At 37.4% G+C, this 17,859-nt stretch overlaps 1 protein-coding gene across 7 annotated transcripts in view; it reads left to right on the forward strand.

Annotated features, from left to right (window-relative positions):
• Positions 1-7,335: 7,335 nt before the first annotated feature.
• The window catches only part of impg1b (interphotoreceptor matrix proteoglycan 1b), a 29,886-nt gene continuing 19,362 nt past the window's right edge, over positions 7,336-17,859 (forward strand). For 2 of the 7 annotated variants that reach the window (XM_017302361.1, XM_008399866.2), the window contains exons 1-7: positions 7,338-7,737; positions 13,871-14,086; positions 16,145-16,311; positions 16,397-16,422; positions 17,001-17,035; positions 17,111-17,157; positions 17,231-17,371. In XM_017302361.1, the coding sequence (XP_017157850.1) occupies positions 7,671-7,737; positions 13,871-14,086; positions 16,145-16,311; positions 16,397-16,422; positions 17,001-17,035; positions 17,111-17,157; positions 17,231-17,371 (699 nt within the window). In that variant the 5' untranslated portion in view covers positions 7,338-7,670. Of the gene's footprint in view, positions 7,738-13,870; positions 14,087-16,144; positions 16,312-16,396; positions 16,423-17,000; positions 17,036-17,110; positions 17,158-17,230; positions 17,372-17,859 lie in introns of all 7 variants that reach the window. The other 5 variants (XR_532624.2, XM_008399867.2, XM_008399862.2 and 2 more) reach the window with 4 other exon arrangements.

Raw genomic sequence — 17,859 nt, forward strand, 5'->3', positions numbered from 1 at the left:
ACTTTATTGTCATATTATTACAACTTTATTCTTATATTATTATAACTTTATTCTCACATTATTACAACTTTATTCTTATATTGACTTTATTCTCATATTATTACGACTTTATTCTCACATTACGACTTTATTCTCATATTATTACGACTTTATTCTTATATTATTGATTTTATTCTCTTAGTTATTACTATATTCTTGTAAATTTAGGTCATATTATTTAAACTTTATTTCTATATTGTTATGACTTTATTTGTAAATTATTATGACCGTATTCTCATAGTATTCCAACTTTTTTTATTGCAATTTTATTCTCTTACTGTTACGTCTTTATTCTTGTATAATTACAACTATATTCTTGTTTTGCTGCGTTTTCATTCTTCTATTACTTTATTTTTGTATTATTTAGACTTTACTCTCAAATTATTACAACTTCATTCCTGTTTTACTTTATTCTCACATTAATGCAACTTTTAGAGTGAAGAAGGAGAAAAAGAGCCAAAGTGAATATAATAAAGCACTTTTTAATTCATCAAATTATAACATCTGTCTCTTTTTCCCTTTGGGGAATCAAACAGCAAAGCAGGAAAGCTTCAGAAATGCTCCTCGACTCTCAGCTCCATTAAACCTTTGTAGAAATTGTGGCGCCAGCCGAACCAAACAACGTCCACCTCCTCCATCTCCTCCACCTCCTCCATCTCCTCCACCTCCTCCACCTCCTCCACCTCCTCCACCGCCTCCACCTCCTCCACCTCCTCCACCTCCAAATTATAGCCACCATCACAGAGCGAGTAGGAGGAGGATGCAGACGAGTTTATTTACCGAGCGTGCTGCTTCCCACTTTCAGCTGCTTATCCAGGTCACCTTTCTCTCCTTTCAAGACTCAGACAAGATTTCAGCAGATGCCAAACCATCTGAGGATGAAGTAAATAGTAAAAGCGAAAACCTTAAGCCCTGTTTTGGTTGCTTGCTCAACTAAACACATTTAATGTCTTAGAAGTAATTGGTTTGACAAGATTTTAGCACGTTGTCCACGTAATCGCCTAAATGTTGCAGGCCTGTGAAGTGACGGTGGGGAACCCGATTGAATCGATTTGGTTCTTTTCTGATCTACCAGGTGGTTTCATTCCGCCTGTCTCAGGTTTGGCAGGTTATGAGGAGAAAAAGCTAAGTTTGATCTGAGGCTATTTTCATAAAACTGATCTCTCTTTGTGGAAAATTACTATGCTAGGATGGATGTGAAATGATTGACAGGTTTCATTTTCTTATCTGGATGTTTCCATGAATAAGAAGGTGCATAATGGTCAGAATTTAAAATTCAGCAGAGCAGAGTCTCTTTAAACTAAAAAGGGGAAAATCTGGTCTTTGGAGAGCTTCAGCAGCTCATTTTCAGTTTTTAAAATTCTTGTTTTAAACGTTTTTGTACTTTAATTTGGGTCTCAGCTGCTTCTAAAACAGTTTGTTTCTCCACATGAGCTTAAAAAACTCATCCAGCAGTATTCTGACAATAAGTTAATATTTTTTAGTGTATGGAAAATAAGCAGTTTCAAAAACTTTTGTAATCTAATCAGTCTTTCACCCAGCAAAGCCCAGAATGTTACCCAGCAAACCAGGTGAAGCTCCAGGATGTTTGGTCAGCTGGTTTTCAAATTCAGTTCCAAAATACTTGATGCAAAAACTGAAACAAAATTTTGTTGCAATTCATATTAATTCAAAATTCATCAAAGATTTATTGTAGATTAATTGCTTTTATTGCTACATATGTTGTACAATGGCTGCTGGAAAAGACAAGTGTTTTGTTGTTGATAGGATCTTATTTTGTTATATTTTATAGATATATCTAAGTTTATTAATGTTAGAAAACCACAAATTTCAGTTTTTTTCAGTCAGTCTTTAATGCAGCATACTATGAAAAATTTAGCTCTTTATGTTATGAAACGTTTTTTAAGAAAATGGCTGCCAATCATTTTATCCAGAAACCTCTTGCTGCATTCTTGTTGGTTGTGCAGAAGGCTCCACTTCTGCTTTTCAAAGATGTGCGGTAAAATAATTGCACGTCTTTTCGCAGCCATTTTCAGGTGCGAGTGTAAACGAGTGGGGGGCGTGGCCAGCAGCGGCTTACTTGGATTTAAAGAGGCAAGATGCTCTAAAACAGCTGAAAAGCAAAAAATCTTATTATTTAAAAATGATTTTCTGCAAAAAAAAAAATGTATGAACGTGTTTTGTTCCACCCATATTCTGACTTATTCAAGGAAGCAAAATAGATCAAATTTAAAATCTGACCTGCTTCATGTAAAATGAGGCCCAAAATCAGCAGGAACAGGAATAGAAATCACTAATCTTAGATAAATCTATGCTGCATAATTTGATTGGCAGGTCAGTTTCTAAATTTAAGTCATGTTCTCATGAATGCCTCTTTTCACGGTTTAAATGTGTCAGAGGTTTTCATGCTGCCTCCACCAAGCTGCTGTAAACAGGTGAGGATTAGCATCAGGGGCAGAAAAGCATCCCTGATGTTCAGTGGGTTGACCTGACCTCCTTCTCCTGTTTGTTCCCCCGCCACACGCAGCACCGTTCTTCCAAGTTTGCTTCTCCACTTTCATGTCCGTCTAAGATGCTCTTCTCCCTTTCCGTACTTCAACTGCTGTCTTTCCTGAGCACCCATCTTTTCCAAGCGGATGATATGAAACAAGCCAGCAGAGAACATGATGATCTGCTGCTTTTTGACCGGAAACGGGAGTTTCGGCTGTTTTTTTCCTTTGTTACGCCCCCAAGGTCTAGGGGTTCAGGGGCGATAACATAAAATGTGTCCAGAGGAACAAATGGTGTGTAAAATGATTTATTACAAGAAAGTTTTCCAAAACAATACAATTTAACCCAACTAATGCAAAACAAAAGGGGTCAACAAACTAAAGAATATTAAGTGCAAATTAAAGTTACAAAAGGGTCCAAACAAGTCACTTCAAAGTAAACTCAAAATAAYCCAAAAATGGGAAAACAGGGAACACCCAAAGGGAATGTTAAGGGGAGCACAGAGCCTCCCAAACACGAGCTTCTAGCTTGTGAAGTGAAACTAAAGCAGTCAAACTACTTAGCAGAACAAGCAGAAACAAAACAGTTCAAAAATCGCCACAGCAGTTGTACAAAATAGTTAAAACAAACTGCCTAAAGCAGGGGTGTCAAACTCCAGTCCTGAAGGGCCGCTGTCCTGCAGTTTTTAGATGTGCCACAGGTACAAAACACCTGAATCAAATGGCTTAATTACCTCCTTCTTGTGTAGGTAAGTTCTCCAGAGCCTTGCTAATGACCTAATTATTCTATTCAGGTGTGGTGCAGCAGAGGCACATCTAAAAGTTGCAGGACACCAGCCCTCGAGGACTGGAGTTTGACACCCCTGGCCTAAAGCAATTGCTAACACCAAACAAGGGGGACAACTTTACAAAACCTCTTCAAACTAGCTGCCCCTCTAGAGGAAGGATTCAGGAGCCCTTTATAGGGTGCAGGTGGGCCTCATCAACATCTGATTGATTKGAAAATCCTCTGCTGGTCCAATAGTGGAACTGCTCTCCGACAGCCTTCAGACCAGCCAATCAGGAAGGTGTGCTCCCACAGCTGAATCTGCATAACAAAAGGAGCCTGCACAGCCTCAAGAGGCCAAGGGCCGTAACATCCTTGTTCCAGACGTTTTATTTTCCCCTGAGCTCCGACTGCTGCAGGCAGCCGCTGGGTGTCCACCGGCTCCTCGCCTGGAGAGCAAAGACAGAACGGATTATTCTCACTGCAGAAACACAAAATGTTTCAAAGACTTTTTGGTTGAGTTTCTACTGCAAACATCTGAGTACACTTAAAATAAGTATACTGGTAAGTTTTCCACAACTATATGGGGTTATTTTTAGTCAATAATTCCTTAATATTGATGGAAAAGTTTTAGTTCCACTGGCAGATTTTTCATTTATGACTAGATATTTTTCCATAAGTGAAATAATCTGCCAGTGAAACGAGTAGTTTTCATTAATATTGAGGAATAATTGTAAGATATTTACACTGGAAACGAGACTATGAATACTTGGTAAGAGTTTCAGTTTTTGCAGTGTAGCTTCACCTGGTTCAAATTCACTAATGAAATGCTATATTGTTACATTTGAGGCAATAAAATGTGTGTTTTATTATTTTAAAAAGAAATTTAATTATTTTTTTTGTTTGCATTTTTTTATGAAAATCTAATTTTGTATAAAAAATGCTTAAATGAAAAATCAGAATAATCAATTACTAAAACAATTGTTAGCTGCAGCCCTACATTTTTACAGTGCTCTCAGACTTGCAAATTCTAGTGATCAAAAAGTCACTTTATTTTTCTGAAAATCTCTGTTTTCCTGCTTCCAGTGCGTTTTGTTGTAGATAAGGTCTTTATTCTTAATGCTTACTTGTGTAAAACATGCAGAACTTAAAGTTTTAATTCCAACAAACAGCAACTATGTGAAGTTTGACCTTCTACCGGGATCATTGACCATGCTGCCCTCTGTTGGTGTTTTCATAATCTGAGTCAACATGATGACAAATGATCAACACGAGCAAATAAAGAATGTAACATAAACTAAAACAGAAGGTAAAGTAGAATTAAAACCACTAATTGATAAATTAATAAATAATTGTCTGTGAATTTGTTTCTGGGTGGATTTATGATTCTTCTGGCTGTGAGATGAAAATTTAAATTAAAAAAACTATAAATACAGCGAATAATTTTTAATTAGAAGACATGCAAAAACGGATCATTTTGAATATTTGTTTGTTCTTGTTAATTAAAGCAGGTGGGAATGAAAAAGTGCACATTTCTTGTGTTTTTGCTTTGTGGTCGTACTGAAATGTTCCAGATCAGCTGCCATCTGAAGTTTGTTTTAGCTGGAAATGATGCTGATTCTCAGGTATTTGAGTTTTTTCCATTTGTGGTTTTTGTCATCAGTTATTTATGTTATTTGTAATATTATTTCTTCCTGGTGGTTATTATGGTGTTCCACTTCCTGAAGAGTTGATGTGGGTTGTTTCTGTTTGTGTGTTAGATTATTCTCTTTCTGTTTTATTTTGTTGAATTTCTTTTACTCTTTGCTCATTAGGTTTAGTTTTGCTGGTTCTTAAGCCTACATTGATTTTATTTTTCTCAATTTCTGTTTATTTTGTCATGTTCTTCTAATGTTGTCTTGGTTTTCTTTTTGTTATCCATCCTCATTAGTTTAATCATTGCAATGTGTCATATGTTTATTTCCTTAGTGTTGTGCTTCCTTTGTATTTGTATCCATTTTCTTAGATTATCTGAATAATTTTTCATCCACTCTTCTTTGTAAAATTGCTTTAATTCAGCTACAGTGAAGGGTTTCCTGTTTAAGTCACTTTAACATGTGAAGCATCTCAGTCAGGTTTGTTCCCAGACTTTGAAAAACCTGCATATTTATTTTTCTGGACCATTCAGAAGCAGATTGTTCAGCCCCACAGCTGTGATTGAGTTTAGGATTAAACTGATTGCCAGACTTTGTCTTTCAGGATTTCCATTATATAGAAAATGGTTTTGATTAGGGATGATTGCATTGTTTGTGATACTTGTATCATTTTATTGTGGAAATTTGCAAAAAAGCAAAGCTAAAATCTGCATTTTGTAAATAACTATCCATCTATATAGATAAAATGTCAGCCAAATATTAAGATCCATTGCAGAAGCTCCACAGATCCATTTAGCCAATAGTTTAGTTTGCTTTACTCTACAGCTGGTAATCTTTAGGAAACAGGGCACACTTTAAATCCCTCGTAGGATCCAGAAACCCTCTGATAGCAGAGTTAAAGCCCAGCTTCATGACTCAGCTCAGCATGTTGTTGAGGTTAAATATGCTCTCTGACCAAAGGATATCCAGGCTGTGTTGAACCTGTTTGTGCAAGCCCTGATCTGCATAATAGGTTATGCAACCTCTGCTGCTGGTGCCAAGTTGCAGGATGATGTGAGCAAAAGGCACTTAGCACACTGACAGTGACACTTTTGCTGCTCAAGGTCTATTAGATCACAGCGATAATCAGCCCTGAGTGGATATTCCCAAAGACGTGTAAGTGGTGTTTGACGGCTAACGTGACTCAAATTTTAGATCGCTAACCCTGACACCTGCATGTCCTCTGCTTTCCAGAGCCTGGAAGGAAATAGTGTGGTAGAGATAACACTTTTAAATCTCCTAGTAAGATGTTTATATTTCTTGTTTATTTTTTGGAAAATCTCCAACGTGGTAGCAACTAGTGTTGTAGCAAAATGCATTTTATTCATAGTTTAACAGTGAATATTAGGTAATTAGAGCCAGCAGCTCATAAAATGTAACATTAAGAGCTAATTATGCTGGAAAGCTTTAAGGCTGATGATGATTTTGTCAGCTGCATTTGAATTTGATTGAACTAGGCCGATTTTATGTCACCACCCTAAAATTCAATGTAAATAAAATGTTACCTTCTAGACAAACAGATAGTTGTGAAGTCTCATTTTCACAAATCTTTAAAATTAATCTTGAACTGATTTGTTGAATTTATTCCTGATCTTCACCTTCAAACTGCTGACTTAAAGCTTAGCGGAGACCTGATGTGTGACTCCGACTGTAATCCTGAAGGATTGAGGTCACAAACTGGCCAGGTTTACTGGAACAGTTGGGCTTGATGGTAAAACTCACTGAGGGGGTTTTAAAGCTCCCTGCACTTTACGGTTCAGCCGCACTGCAAAAACATAACATCATGCCAGATTTGTTTCTAAACAAATATCTTAGTAAACTGAATAAAACAAAAACCAGGTTATAGGTAACGTTTCAGCAAGATATGGGAGCTTGTTTTAAGTCAATAATTCCTTTATTTTGTTGAAAAATAACTTGTTTCATTTATAGATTTTTTTCAGTTATGCAAATACATTTTTCCCAGGTTATAACTGAAATAACCTGCCATGGAACTAGCACATTTTTGTCAATATTATTGAATTATTGACTTAAACAAGCTCAGATATATTGCGAAAAAAAGCTACTTGTTTAGTTTTGTCTTATTTCAAGTGTACTAAGATATTTGCACAAGAAACTTGATATGATTTTTTGTTTTTGCAGTGTAGAAACAAATGATATTTCATAGTATTCTTTTTTGGCCTTATCTTCTCACCATGCAGCATTTTATGGAAATAAACTGAAGAAAACTTCACAGATTTATAAAACGACTCTGTAGTTGTAATTAAGCTTCTGATTCTGTGTGAAAACACCAAGTTTGTTGAAAAGACAGACGAGGGTCCAGAAGGTAACTAACAGGATGAGAGCGAGCCAGCGACCACGTGGCCCAGCAGGGATTACGAGCGGCAACAAGAAGGTAAAGGGATTAGAACGAAAACACAGCCTGCTTTTTTAACCTCGTCACTGTTGGCACCCTGGCAGCGCAAAGGAAAAACCCCAGACCCAAACTTCTCGGACTGCCCTTCCTCCTCCCTCACTCCCGTCCATGCAGCCGCACCAGGAGCCGCTCTGGGGAACAAACGCAGGAGCAGAGCAGTCTGCCTGATGGGAAACGCCACCGCCTCCTGATGGACTTGGCATCAAGAGATTCTGGATTTTTCTGTTGTTTGGCACCTTTTCCTCACACATGAGCACTTTGGAAGCGATAGAGACATAATCCCGCCCATCATGCTTTTACAGTCAGGAGTATTTCTCACCTTGTGTCTGTTTACTCTTCAGGCGAGTCGAATCAAAGGTGAGTAGAAAGACGGAAACTGACACTGCAAAAACACAAAATCTTACCAAGTATGTTTCTCTAGTTTCTACTGCAAATGTTACATTTAAAATAAGACAAAACTAACTTAAAAGTAACTTTTCAGCAAAGAGTTACTTGTAAGTTAAAAGTTTAAGTCAATAATTCCTTTATATTGATGAAAAGGTTCTTGTTCAATTTGCAGATTATTTCAGTTATAACATGGAAAAATGTCTTGTTCTCTACATTTTTTTTACTTGTCTTTGAAAGGGATTTTTTGCAGTGTTTTTATCATTTTATTTTACTATTAATACTTTATTTGCTTAACTTGAGTCACATTTGACTCTTACTTATCCAGAATATTCAAGCTCAACATAAACTTTTTCAAAAAACTAACTGACAAGTAACTTTTCTGCTTGTGTCAAGTCAATAAATCCTTAATATGTATAAACAAATAAATTATCACTTAGTTTTTACTTTATCAAGACATTTTCTCCATGTTCTAAGTTTAAACGGTAAAACTACTTCTTTTTTTTATCAATACAAAGTAAATATTAACTGAAAACACATTTCTATATCTTGCTGAAAAGTTACTTTCAAGTTGTTGCACTTAAATAATCAAAACTAAAGTATTTGAACAAGAAGCTAGACAGAAATAGTTGGTAAGCTTTAGTGTTTTTGCAGTGGAGTTGGATACTTTTTGTGCTGAATTCGTACGTCGTTGAATGACAGCCCAGTTCAGGCGTGTTTGTGTCAATAAAATAGTAGGTAAACATCACAAGTCCAAAATGTCAGCTCCATCTTAGGGAGATATTAGATTTTTGGATGTCAAGCAAATGTCAAACAGCTCGCAATCAGTTTTTAAGGTCATGAACATTCTCCGTCAGTCAGCCTGACATATGCGAGTTGTTCACCAGGATGGAGAGTTTCAGCAGAGCAAAATGTTTTCCGTTTGTCTCGCTCGGTGGGATGTGCCCCGGGGTGAGCTCATTATCCCAAAGCAAACAAAAGCCATTTTGTTCTCACTGTTGCGGGACGCTAATCTTTTCTGGCTTGTAAATTCTCTAGTGGGGCCTTTTTCAGGCGATCATGTCCGCTCACTAGCAGTCCCTCCTCCTGCGCCTGGTCTCCCTCAGCCGCCAGCCGCCAGCTGAGGGAGACCAGAGGGAGTCCTGGTGCTTTATAGTGCTAAAAAAAATGATTTGTTGAAGGGAGTCAGCTCTAAGCCGGTGGAAATTGTCTTAAAGGTGACCTTTTATGCTTCCTTGAACAGGTTATGTTACCTCCACACAAAACATGTTTGTTACATTTTTTCCACAAAGTCATTCTTGGATAAGGAGACTTTAGTTTTCTCAGTTCTGCCCATTTCAAGCTCCTTTCACAATCATTTGTTTTAGGGCCTCTTGTCACTTTAAATTCATGTAATTATACAACCATACGTCTTTGAAAAGCAGAAGTAGAGCCTCCTGCACAACCAACAAGAATGCAGCAAGTGGTTTCTGCATAGTAAGTCAACAAATACACATTTGTCTTTTTCAGCAGCCATTGTACAGCTCATACAGCTGTAAAACCAGCTGACCAAACATGCTGGAGCTCAGCTTGGGTTGCTAGGTAACAGGCCTGGGCTTCCCTGGGGTTGCTAGGTGAGGGACAGCGCTTGCTGCTTTGAAGCGTTACAAACCAGAGGCTTTTGAAACGACTCATTTTCCACATACCAAAAAACATCATTAACTGATTAGCAAAAGAAAACTGGGGGATATTTTTTTATTTTAGCACTTGGGCTGTTTTGAGAACAGCAGGAGACACCGAAGGGAAGTAAAAAAGACGTGCAAACTTTGTACAATACACCTGCAGCTGACTTGAAACCAAATCAATAAATATTAGTTTTCTATGAATCTACAGAGTAGACTGCAGCCAATTCAGCTGCATAAAATTATATGTATTTGACCTGAATGTTAAAGTTCTGTCTTCATCTAACTAAACTAATGTAATTCTGTTTTAGCGTTTGGTTTTTATTAGGACACCTCGTTTAAAAAGTTTTCTGTAACAGTGAAGTCAAAGTTAAGGAATCAAAATATTAATTCTTCACCTGCAGACATGGAGAAACACAGATGAAGAATCAAAATAAATAAATGTGTGTCATAAATAAAACATAGATATAGAATATAGAGGCAAGGATTTCACAGGATGTAAAAGATTAGAATTATGTACAAACTAAAAACGTCTGAAAAATGACTAAAAGATAAAGAAAATGATGTATAAAATCTTTCTTCTATACTGAAAAGTTAAAAGTGAAAGGAGATTCAGGAGGGTTGAGCAATGATGCACAAAAAATAATTTATTTTTATTAGCTTAGAGAATATGATGAACTCCAGAAATACTCCGCCTGAGCAACATTTAATTGAAGAAACAGAAACTGCCTTCAGTCTAAATCTAATTTAATTCAGTTCATTTTATTGGTGTCTCCTGAAGCAGTTAAATTCAGTTCATGACGGCTGATATAAAATGTTTTCCATCAGAGGAAGCCGATTCACAGACCGTCAGCAATCCCTCCTTCTGAGCAAGCATGTGGCGACAGTGGACTGCATCAAGCCCCTGAACAGCTTTTCATTTGATAGAAAGTAAAGGTGCAGTGAAAAATAACCAAATCACAATTCCTGGCGCTGAGGATTCTGAATTGATTCAAAATCAGTTTTAAAATGCATTTAAATTGTTCGTCTATGTTGGTAAACTGTGTCTCTCTCTGCGCCGCCACGCAGCCTCTGTCTGAATAACTCTTTAATATTTTTCTGTTTAAGTAAAAACCAGGCAGCTAAGCTAAGCTAATACTGGTAGCTTAAGGTACAGATGTTTATGCACTAATCTATTTTTGTTTAAATATAAAATTTATTGAATTGTTTTAAATTAATTGCTTTGTTTGTTTACAGTCTTTTTGTCAAACACAAACTGCAAAAACACAAAATCTTACTGAGTGTTTTTGGTCTAGTTTCTAGTGCAAATGTCTCAGTACATTTAAAATAAGACAAAACTAACTTACAAATAACTTTCCGTCAAGATAGTGGAGCTTATTTTAAGTCAGTAATAACTTAAAATAGCAGAAATTGCTGAATCCATTAGCAGATTCTTTTCAAAATAATCTGCTAATGGATCTACAACTTTTTCATCAATATTAATGAATTATTGACTTAAATAAGCTCCTATATTTTGCTGAAAAGTCAGTTATAGGCTAGTTTTGTCTTATTTTAAGTGTAATAAGTTATTTACTGCACTTAAATTTTTTGGATAAAATAATAAAGTTGACTTTCTTTTCATTCCTTTTGAAATCCAGCATCTTAATCTGCCAACAAACTGTGGCAGAGCTGTAATTACGTTATTTACACTCACTTATTCCTTTGGTTTGTCTTCGGCCTTCTCTCAGTTTCCTAATCCAGGAGCGATGATAGTTTGTTGTTTGGGTGCAGTGACCTCCGGTCTGCGTTTCGGGGCTCATAAATCCTGGCTTATTGTCTTAAGACGTCCTGGAAGATTTGCCAGCTGGTGTCACAAACAGGCCTAAAATTGTTCAACAATGCGGCCGGCCCACACTTTTCAGATCGTCACGCTGGCTTTTGTTACGCTGCAAAATGACTCTGTTGAACAACAGAAGCTTCTAAAGGTAAACTAAATAGTTTTAGGTAATTTAATCTGTAATCCAGGCTGCATTATGTGAAGCATCTCTCTGACAATCAGCTCTTGATTTGCTTCACTCACAAAATCGTACCAAGTATTTTAGTCTAATTATTAGTGCAGATTTCTCCGACTTGAAATAAGGCAAAACTAATTTACAAGTAACTTTTCAGAAAGATATAGGAGATTGTGTTAGGTGAATAATTTAATCCTGAGAAGCAGTGCCAGTTCCACTGAGATTATTTCACTTACAGGACATTTCCCACATCAAATAAACATAAATAAACAAAATAAATTGGTTTATTTTGACTTTAGGGTCATTTCTGCACCTTTTATTCATGTATTTGGTACTTTCAGTCAGTTGTGCTGATTTCTTTGTTTATTTTAATTACTTTGGTTGTAACATGTTTTAGAAAAATGTCAAACACATTTTAAGGGATGTAAAACAAAAGTCAATTAGCAAAAGAAAATGGTATTAAAAACACAGAAAGGCACAAAATGTAATTGTCTAAAAATGGTGTCGGAGAAAAATAACATTGAAAACATTTTTGTTGCTGTATTTTGTCAAAAATGCCAAAAGAGTGAAGTAGCAGCTGTTCTTTCACCCCAAGACAAAGTGTTACATTTTTCATTTTCATTTATCTTTTGCACTTTTTCATAACTTCTTCCAACCACAAACCATCAGCTCCAAACTTTCCACAACTAAAAGTTTTTAAAAGACTTTTGCAGCTGAAACCAAACACACATTTAGTCCAGTAAATGTTTCACTGCAGACGTTGAAATGCTGTTAAGACACATTCACAAAGGAAGCAGCGGAGAGTAAAACTGCTCAGCAAACGGCGTAAGTCACTTTGCTGGATTAACTCCGGAGCAAATTAAATTCTGCTTACAGGTAGTGAGCCTGGGCTGACCCGGTCCGGTCCAGACGCTACGGGACACACAAAGGCTAATGTCTTAATACTCACTGCTGTAATTTAAACCTTCACTTTAAACTTCATTTAGTTCAGCGTCATAGATAAACTTCTTTTCAATTTAAAGGGAAGACGAAGAGACAAAAGCAGCTTTGAGATGTTAAAGTTCCCACAAACGCCGACGTTCCCACATTTAACCCAGTTCTGATGTAGAAACAGATTCACCAACATCCTGTTTGCCACGATGATTAAGGTCAGATTTATTTCTGCTCACATGAGAGAAACAAACCCAGAGAACACAAACCTTTTCATTTGCCACTTTTCCCCTTTTTTTGTGCGTTTTTGGATGTAAATACTTTAAGAAATCAATGCAGGAGTTTAATTATGATGCAACTCGGCTGCATGTTACCTAAGATCTGACCAGAAGGCGATATTGGGATGCGTCTGCCTGAGAAACAGCCTGGAGCAACGGAGGAACTCAGTGTTCCAGCATTTTTGCTGTTTTCTGGAAGTTTGTTCCAGATTAGAGGATCTGAATGCTGCTTCTCCATGTTTGGTTCTGGTGATGCAGACCAGAACCAGAACCAGACCTGAGAGGTCTGGAATGGTTTATAATAGTTTTCTGGTCGACTACCTGACGGTCTGGTTTGTCAGTCAAACCTCACGCACTGCAAAAATCAAACATGAAACATACTTTATTTATCCCAAAGGGAAACTAAATGTTGTAGCTCCTCAACTCAGATTCTTCAAGGAGTTGTTGAAGATGGTGGTGGCTGCAGGCAGTGGTTGATTTTCAGACCTTTGCTGAGGTAAATGAGATCAGTTTCACATGTAAGTATCGGCCGATCTCCCAAAATTCAACAAATCTGGGCCGATTTTTTTGGTGCACCTGTAGTCTGACAGTATTAGTTCCACTGGCGGATTATTTGTTACGAGAGCTTTTCACTAATATAGAGGAATCATTGACTCCTATATGTTAATGAGAAGTTACTTGTAAGTTAGTTTTGTCTTATTTTAAGTGAACGAAGATATTTGCAACAGAAACTAAGCAAAAATACTTGGTAAGATTTTGTGTTTTTGCAGTGAACCAAATGAGACTCGGTTAGAGTTGCAAATATCACATAACATTTTGAAACAAGTCAACTTTTTAGACAACTGTAGAAACATTTTATTTATCTTTTTAGGATTGTTTTTGTTTTTTTGAAAAGCACTTTGGTTCCAAAGTTGTAAAACAAGTTACTGGTACTTTTTGTGTCATTCTTTTTTGAAATCCAATGCAGAAAACTGCATTTGTTATGTAAAAATACTAAGTGCGGAAGGTCCAAAGAGCACCTGGGATAAACCAGCAACAATACGAAATCTCCATTCAAGTACATAAAATAATAGCAAAAATGTTCCCAGAAAGACTTTGCCCAAACTTCACTTTGTGTTTACTTTGTAATTATCCTCAAATAACTGACATAAACATGACAGCCTGTTCAGAATAACCAACGTTTGCTGTAATTATCCCGTGTTTTGTTGAAACATTCCTGCCTCCTCTTTTGTTTCTCCTCCTGCAGAACTGAATGACATAAACCTTTCCGGGCTCAGAGACGTGAAGTACCGGCATTTTCTGGAAGCTTCCCAACCCATCAGGCATGCGACCAACGTCCGATCCGAGCAGGACGGACAGCGGGTGAAGAGGTCCGCCGTCCACACCACAGGCGTCAAAGTGTGTCCCCAGGAGACGATGAAAACCGTCGTTGGCAGCCACCGGGCCTACTACAAACTCAGAGGTCCATCCGCTTTCATTGAATTTTACATAAAATCCTGACCTGGCTGCTCACAAAAACTCATTATAAAGCATTTTTATGATGTCACAGTCAACTCAGAGGGTTTTCAAAATAAAAATGCTGCTGATAAAATTCAACAGAGACACTTGAATTATTGACGAAACGCACAAACATCCTCCAACATGCATTGTGGGCGTTTTAGGGGAATTAAACGGGGATGCAAATGGCTTGTTATCAAAGTCGTCCCAGCAGCTGCTGCAGCGTGTCATTTCAACGTGAGACAGATTAAATTGTTCTATTAGAGGTAATGGCATCGTTTCAAATGGGTTTGTGGCAGAATACATTTCCCTCAGGCGTCGGGTGTTGGACAATGTGGCGCTCATTACAGGCTGAAACATGTGGCTGCTTGACTGGTCCTCAAAGATTCACTAAAACATCGCCGACAAGCTGTAGATGTGCAGCTCACGCTCTGGGAGACGTGAAGAAAAATGATCGTAGAATGTATAATGAAAATAAATCAGCTTTTATACTGTTTTAATAAGCAGAGTTATTTAATTTAGCCACTTTCTGATGAACTGAATTCTTATTTTTTGTGAACAGCAGTAATTATTTCTATCATATTCTGATTTATTCTAGATCAGTGGTTCTAAACCTTTTCTGAGGTACCGAACCCACCAGTTTCATATGCGCATTCACTGAACCCTTCTTTAGTGATAAATAAAATACGATTCCCCTCCACCCCCAAATTCAAGACATAGGGGTGACTGAACTAGATTCTAGTTGGGTCACCCCAAGATCACCAAGTCTTCTTAAAAGGTAGAGTCTCTGAGATCAGTTCTTCAAAATATAGTCAGTGTTTTCAGCAAAGTTGAGCTGACTGTCCAGGAACGACCCAAGGTATTTAAAATTTGCCACAGTTTCAACAGGTTGGCCATCGAGAGAAACTGGAACCACTTTAAGGTCTTTAGATCATTTAATTAGCTCTACATTCTAAAGAGAATGAAAAATTAATAATAAATAAAGACTTTGCGGTATTCTGGTTTAGTAATGTAATTATATTAGTTGTGTTACCACCCCCACGCCACTAGAGGCAGCAGCAACCCCGAAAAGATGCTCCTCCGCAGCACTGATTGGCTAAGCAATGTAACGTGATCCTCTGATTGGCTAAGAATGTAACGTGATCCTCTGATTGGCTAAGCAATGTAACGTCATCCTCTGATTGGCTAAGCAATGTAACGTCATCCTCTGATTGGCTAAGCAATGTAACGTGATCCTCTGCAGCAAGTGATGGCAAAACAGGTGTTGCAGTCGAGGTCTAAATGGCCATCCCAGTCTCTCTTCTCTGTGCGTCAGCGCTCGCTATGAAGCCATGTAGTGATAGCTAGCAAAACTACTACTAACCCTACACAAACTCTAACTAACACACTTATAGTCTAAAAAACCCATCGAAACACTCTTAGTAAAAGATCGAACCCAGGTTAAGAACCACTGATCTAGAGCTTAAGTAATTTCAATAGTTACTCTTTAGTTTCCTTATTGTAAAAACACTAAATCTTGCCAAGTATTTTTGTAAAGTTTTAGTGCAAATGTCTTGGAAAAGTTGAAATAATACAAAACTGATTTTCAAGTAACTTTTCAGCAGGAAATAGTTTTAAAATTGTTTTAAGTCAATAATTCCCTAATTAATAAAAACAGTTCTAATTCCATTGGCAGATTTTTTCTGTCGTAATATGGGAAAAATGTGTTTTCAATATATTTTATTTGTTTTTAGAAGGTTATTTTTCAATACTGCTACTTTTATTGCTTTATTTATTCGTTAAATTGGCAGATTTTAAATTTTAAAATGAGACATTTTTCCTGTTTCAAGTGAAAATATCTGCCAGTGAAAATAATATTTATCTTGCTGAAAAGTAACTTTTGAGTTAGTTTCATTTGAAGTGTGCTAAAATATTCTAACTAGAATCAACCTGGATAGATTCTGTTTTGCAGTGAACAGACTGGGCCTCGGTTAGTTGTGCTTTTTCAGGATTCTTTGTTTTACACCAGGGATTTTGTCATCAGTTTGTCAGGAAGCGATCTGGGAAGCGTTCCGGATCTTCCTGGACCGAGTCCCGGCCCCGGAGGAGTACCGGACCTGGGTGTTCACCTGCCAGCATCAGAACCTGTGCATGGACGATCTGGCCCAGAACTTCAGCAGCTCTCAGGAGCATCTGGACCTGGTGGCCAGAGTGAGCATTGCAGACTCACATTTCATCCCAACTTAACAGTAAAATGAAACTTTTATGGATTCCACTTTCTTTTTTTTCATTTCAGAGAGTAGAAGAGGCTGAAAGTGAAGGGTTGGTGCATCGTCCTCTGAATATTATATTATTTAAGTAGAATTATGTCAATGCTTTTACCTAAATTTGTCTTATCATATGTCAAATTTAGGATAAGTCTTTATCTTTACCACAAATTAAATGAAGTAGCAGATTTCTGTATATTACACATGATTTGGATTTATTGGGAATCAACATAAAGTTAATTTAAAGAATGTTTTAGAAAAAGCTACATTAATTACATTCATTGCACCTCAGACTTCTGACAGGGCAATCAGGCTGATGAAAACATATAATGATAATCTGGCCAACTTTTCCCAAAAACTTTGAAATTTCAAGAATAACATCTTCTTTCAATTAACCACCAACTGTCAAGAGCAATGTAAAAAAACCTTAAAATACAACAATATATCTGGAGAAGCAACTATTGACTAAACGAGATAAATTCACAGAATAAACAAACTTCACATCCAAAACAAAACCCTGTTAAATGTGTAATTTTATCTTCTCTCTGTGCAACACTGTACAAACTGTTACATATTCAGAAAAACACCTGAATAAAAACATGACAGTAAAAAAGATGTTCTGCTTCCTTGCAGGTTTGTTGCAGCTAAAGAAGAGCCAAGCAGTGAATGTAAGTCCTGCCTTCGATCACTAAACCATCTTCTGTAAATCTGTGGAGATTTTCTGTAAACATCTTTAATTTCAGGCACTTGGACTCCTTCTCCCATTCTGCTCCCAGCAGAAACAGACGAGGTAAATCCACCATCAGAATTCACCGCCAGTTTTCCAGAAATACCTAAACTGTTTGCATCTTTTCGCTCCCCAGGTTAAAGACCCGGTTAAGGAGAACTACGAGGAATACATTGTTGAGTTCAGCATCACCGTGTCTGACCCGACATACAGCGAAATGCTTAGCAACCCCGCAGCGCCGCATTACAACGGCGTCACCAGAGAGCTCAGAGACAAGGTGAGATCAGCCGCCTGCAGCAAATGTCAGCTGTCCTCCTCCCAGCTGTTGTCTTCACCTTTATGCAAACGGCGGCAGCCTGCGGTCGCTCCAGCAGCAGCAGCAGCGCTGGCTGGCCGGCCGGCCGGCCGGCTCTCCCAGGGAGGGTTGAATAACAGCGCAGGAGGGAAATGTCAGATTTTATTGTACTGTTAGGAGGAAACCTTTCCCCGATTGATTTAACAGCTTTAGTTCAACCTTTAGCATCTAAACTAAGAAGTGCAAATAGATGAGTGACTAAGAGCAGAACAGAAATCAGGATTATTCACTGCAAAACAAGATTTTTTGTCTAGTTTCTACAAATGCTTTTAGTACACGTGAATTATGAGGAAAATAATGTAAAACTTTTCAGCAAAATAATAATAAATAATTCCTGAAAAGTACTAGAAATTGACTAAAATACTGTAAAACCTTTTGTTTTTGCAGTGTGAATCCTTTAAATATATCAG

This window comes from Poecilia reticulata, linkage group LG22 (assembly GCF_000633615.1).
Source record: "Poecilia reticulata strain Guanapo linkage group LG22, Guppy_female_1.0+MT, whole genome shotgun sequence".
NCBI lineage: Eukaryota > Metazoa > Chordata > Actinopteri > Cyprinodontiformes > Poeciliidae > Poecilia > Poecilia reticulata.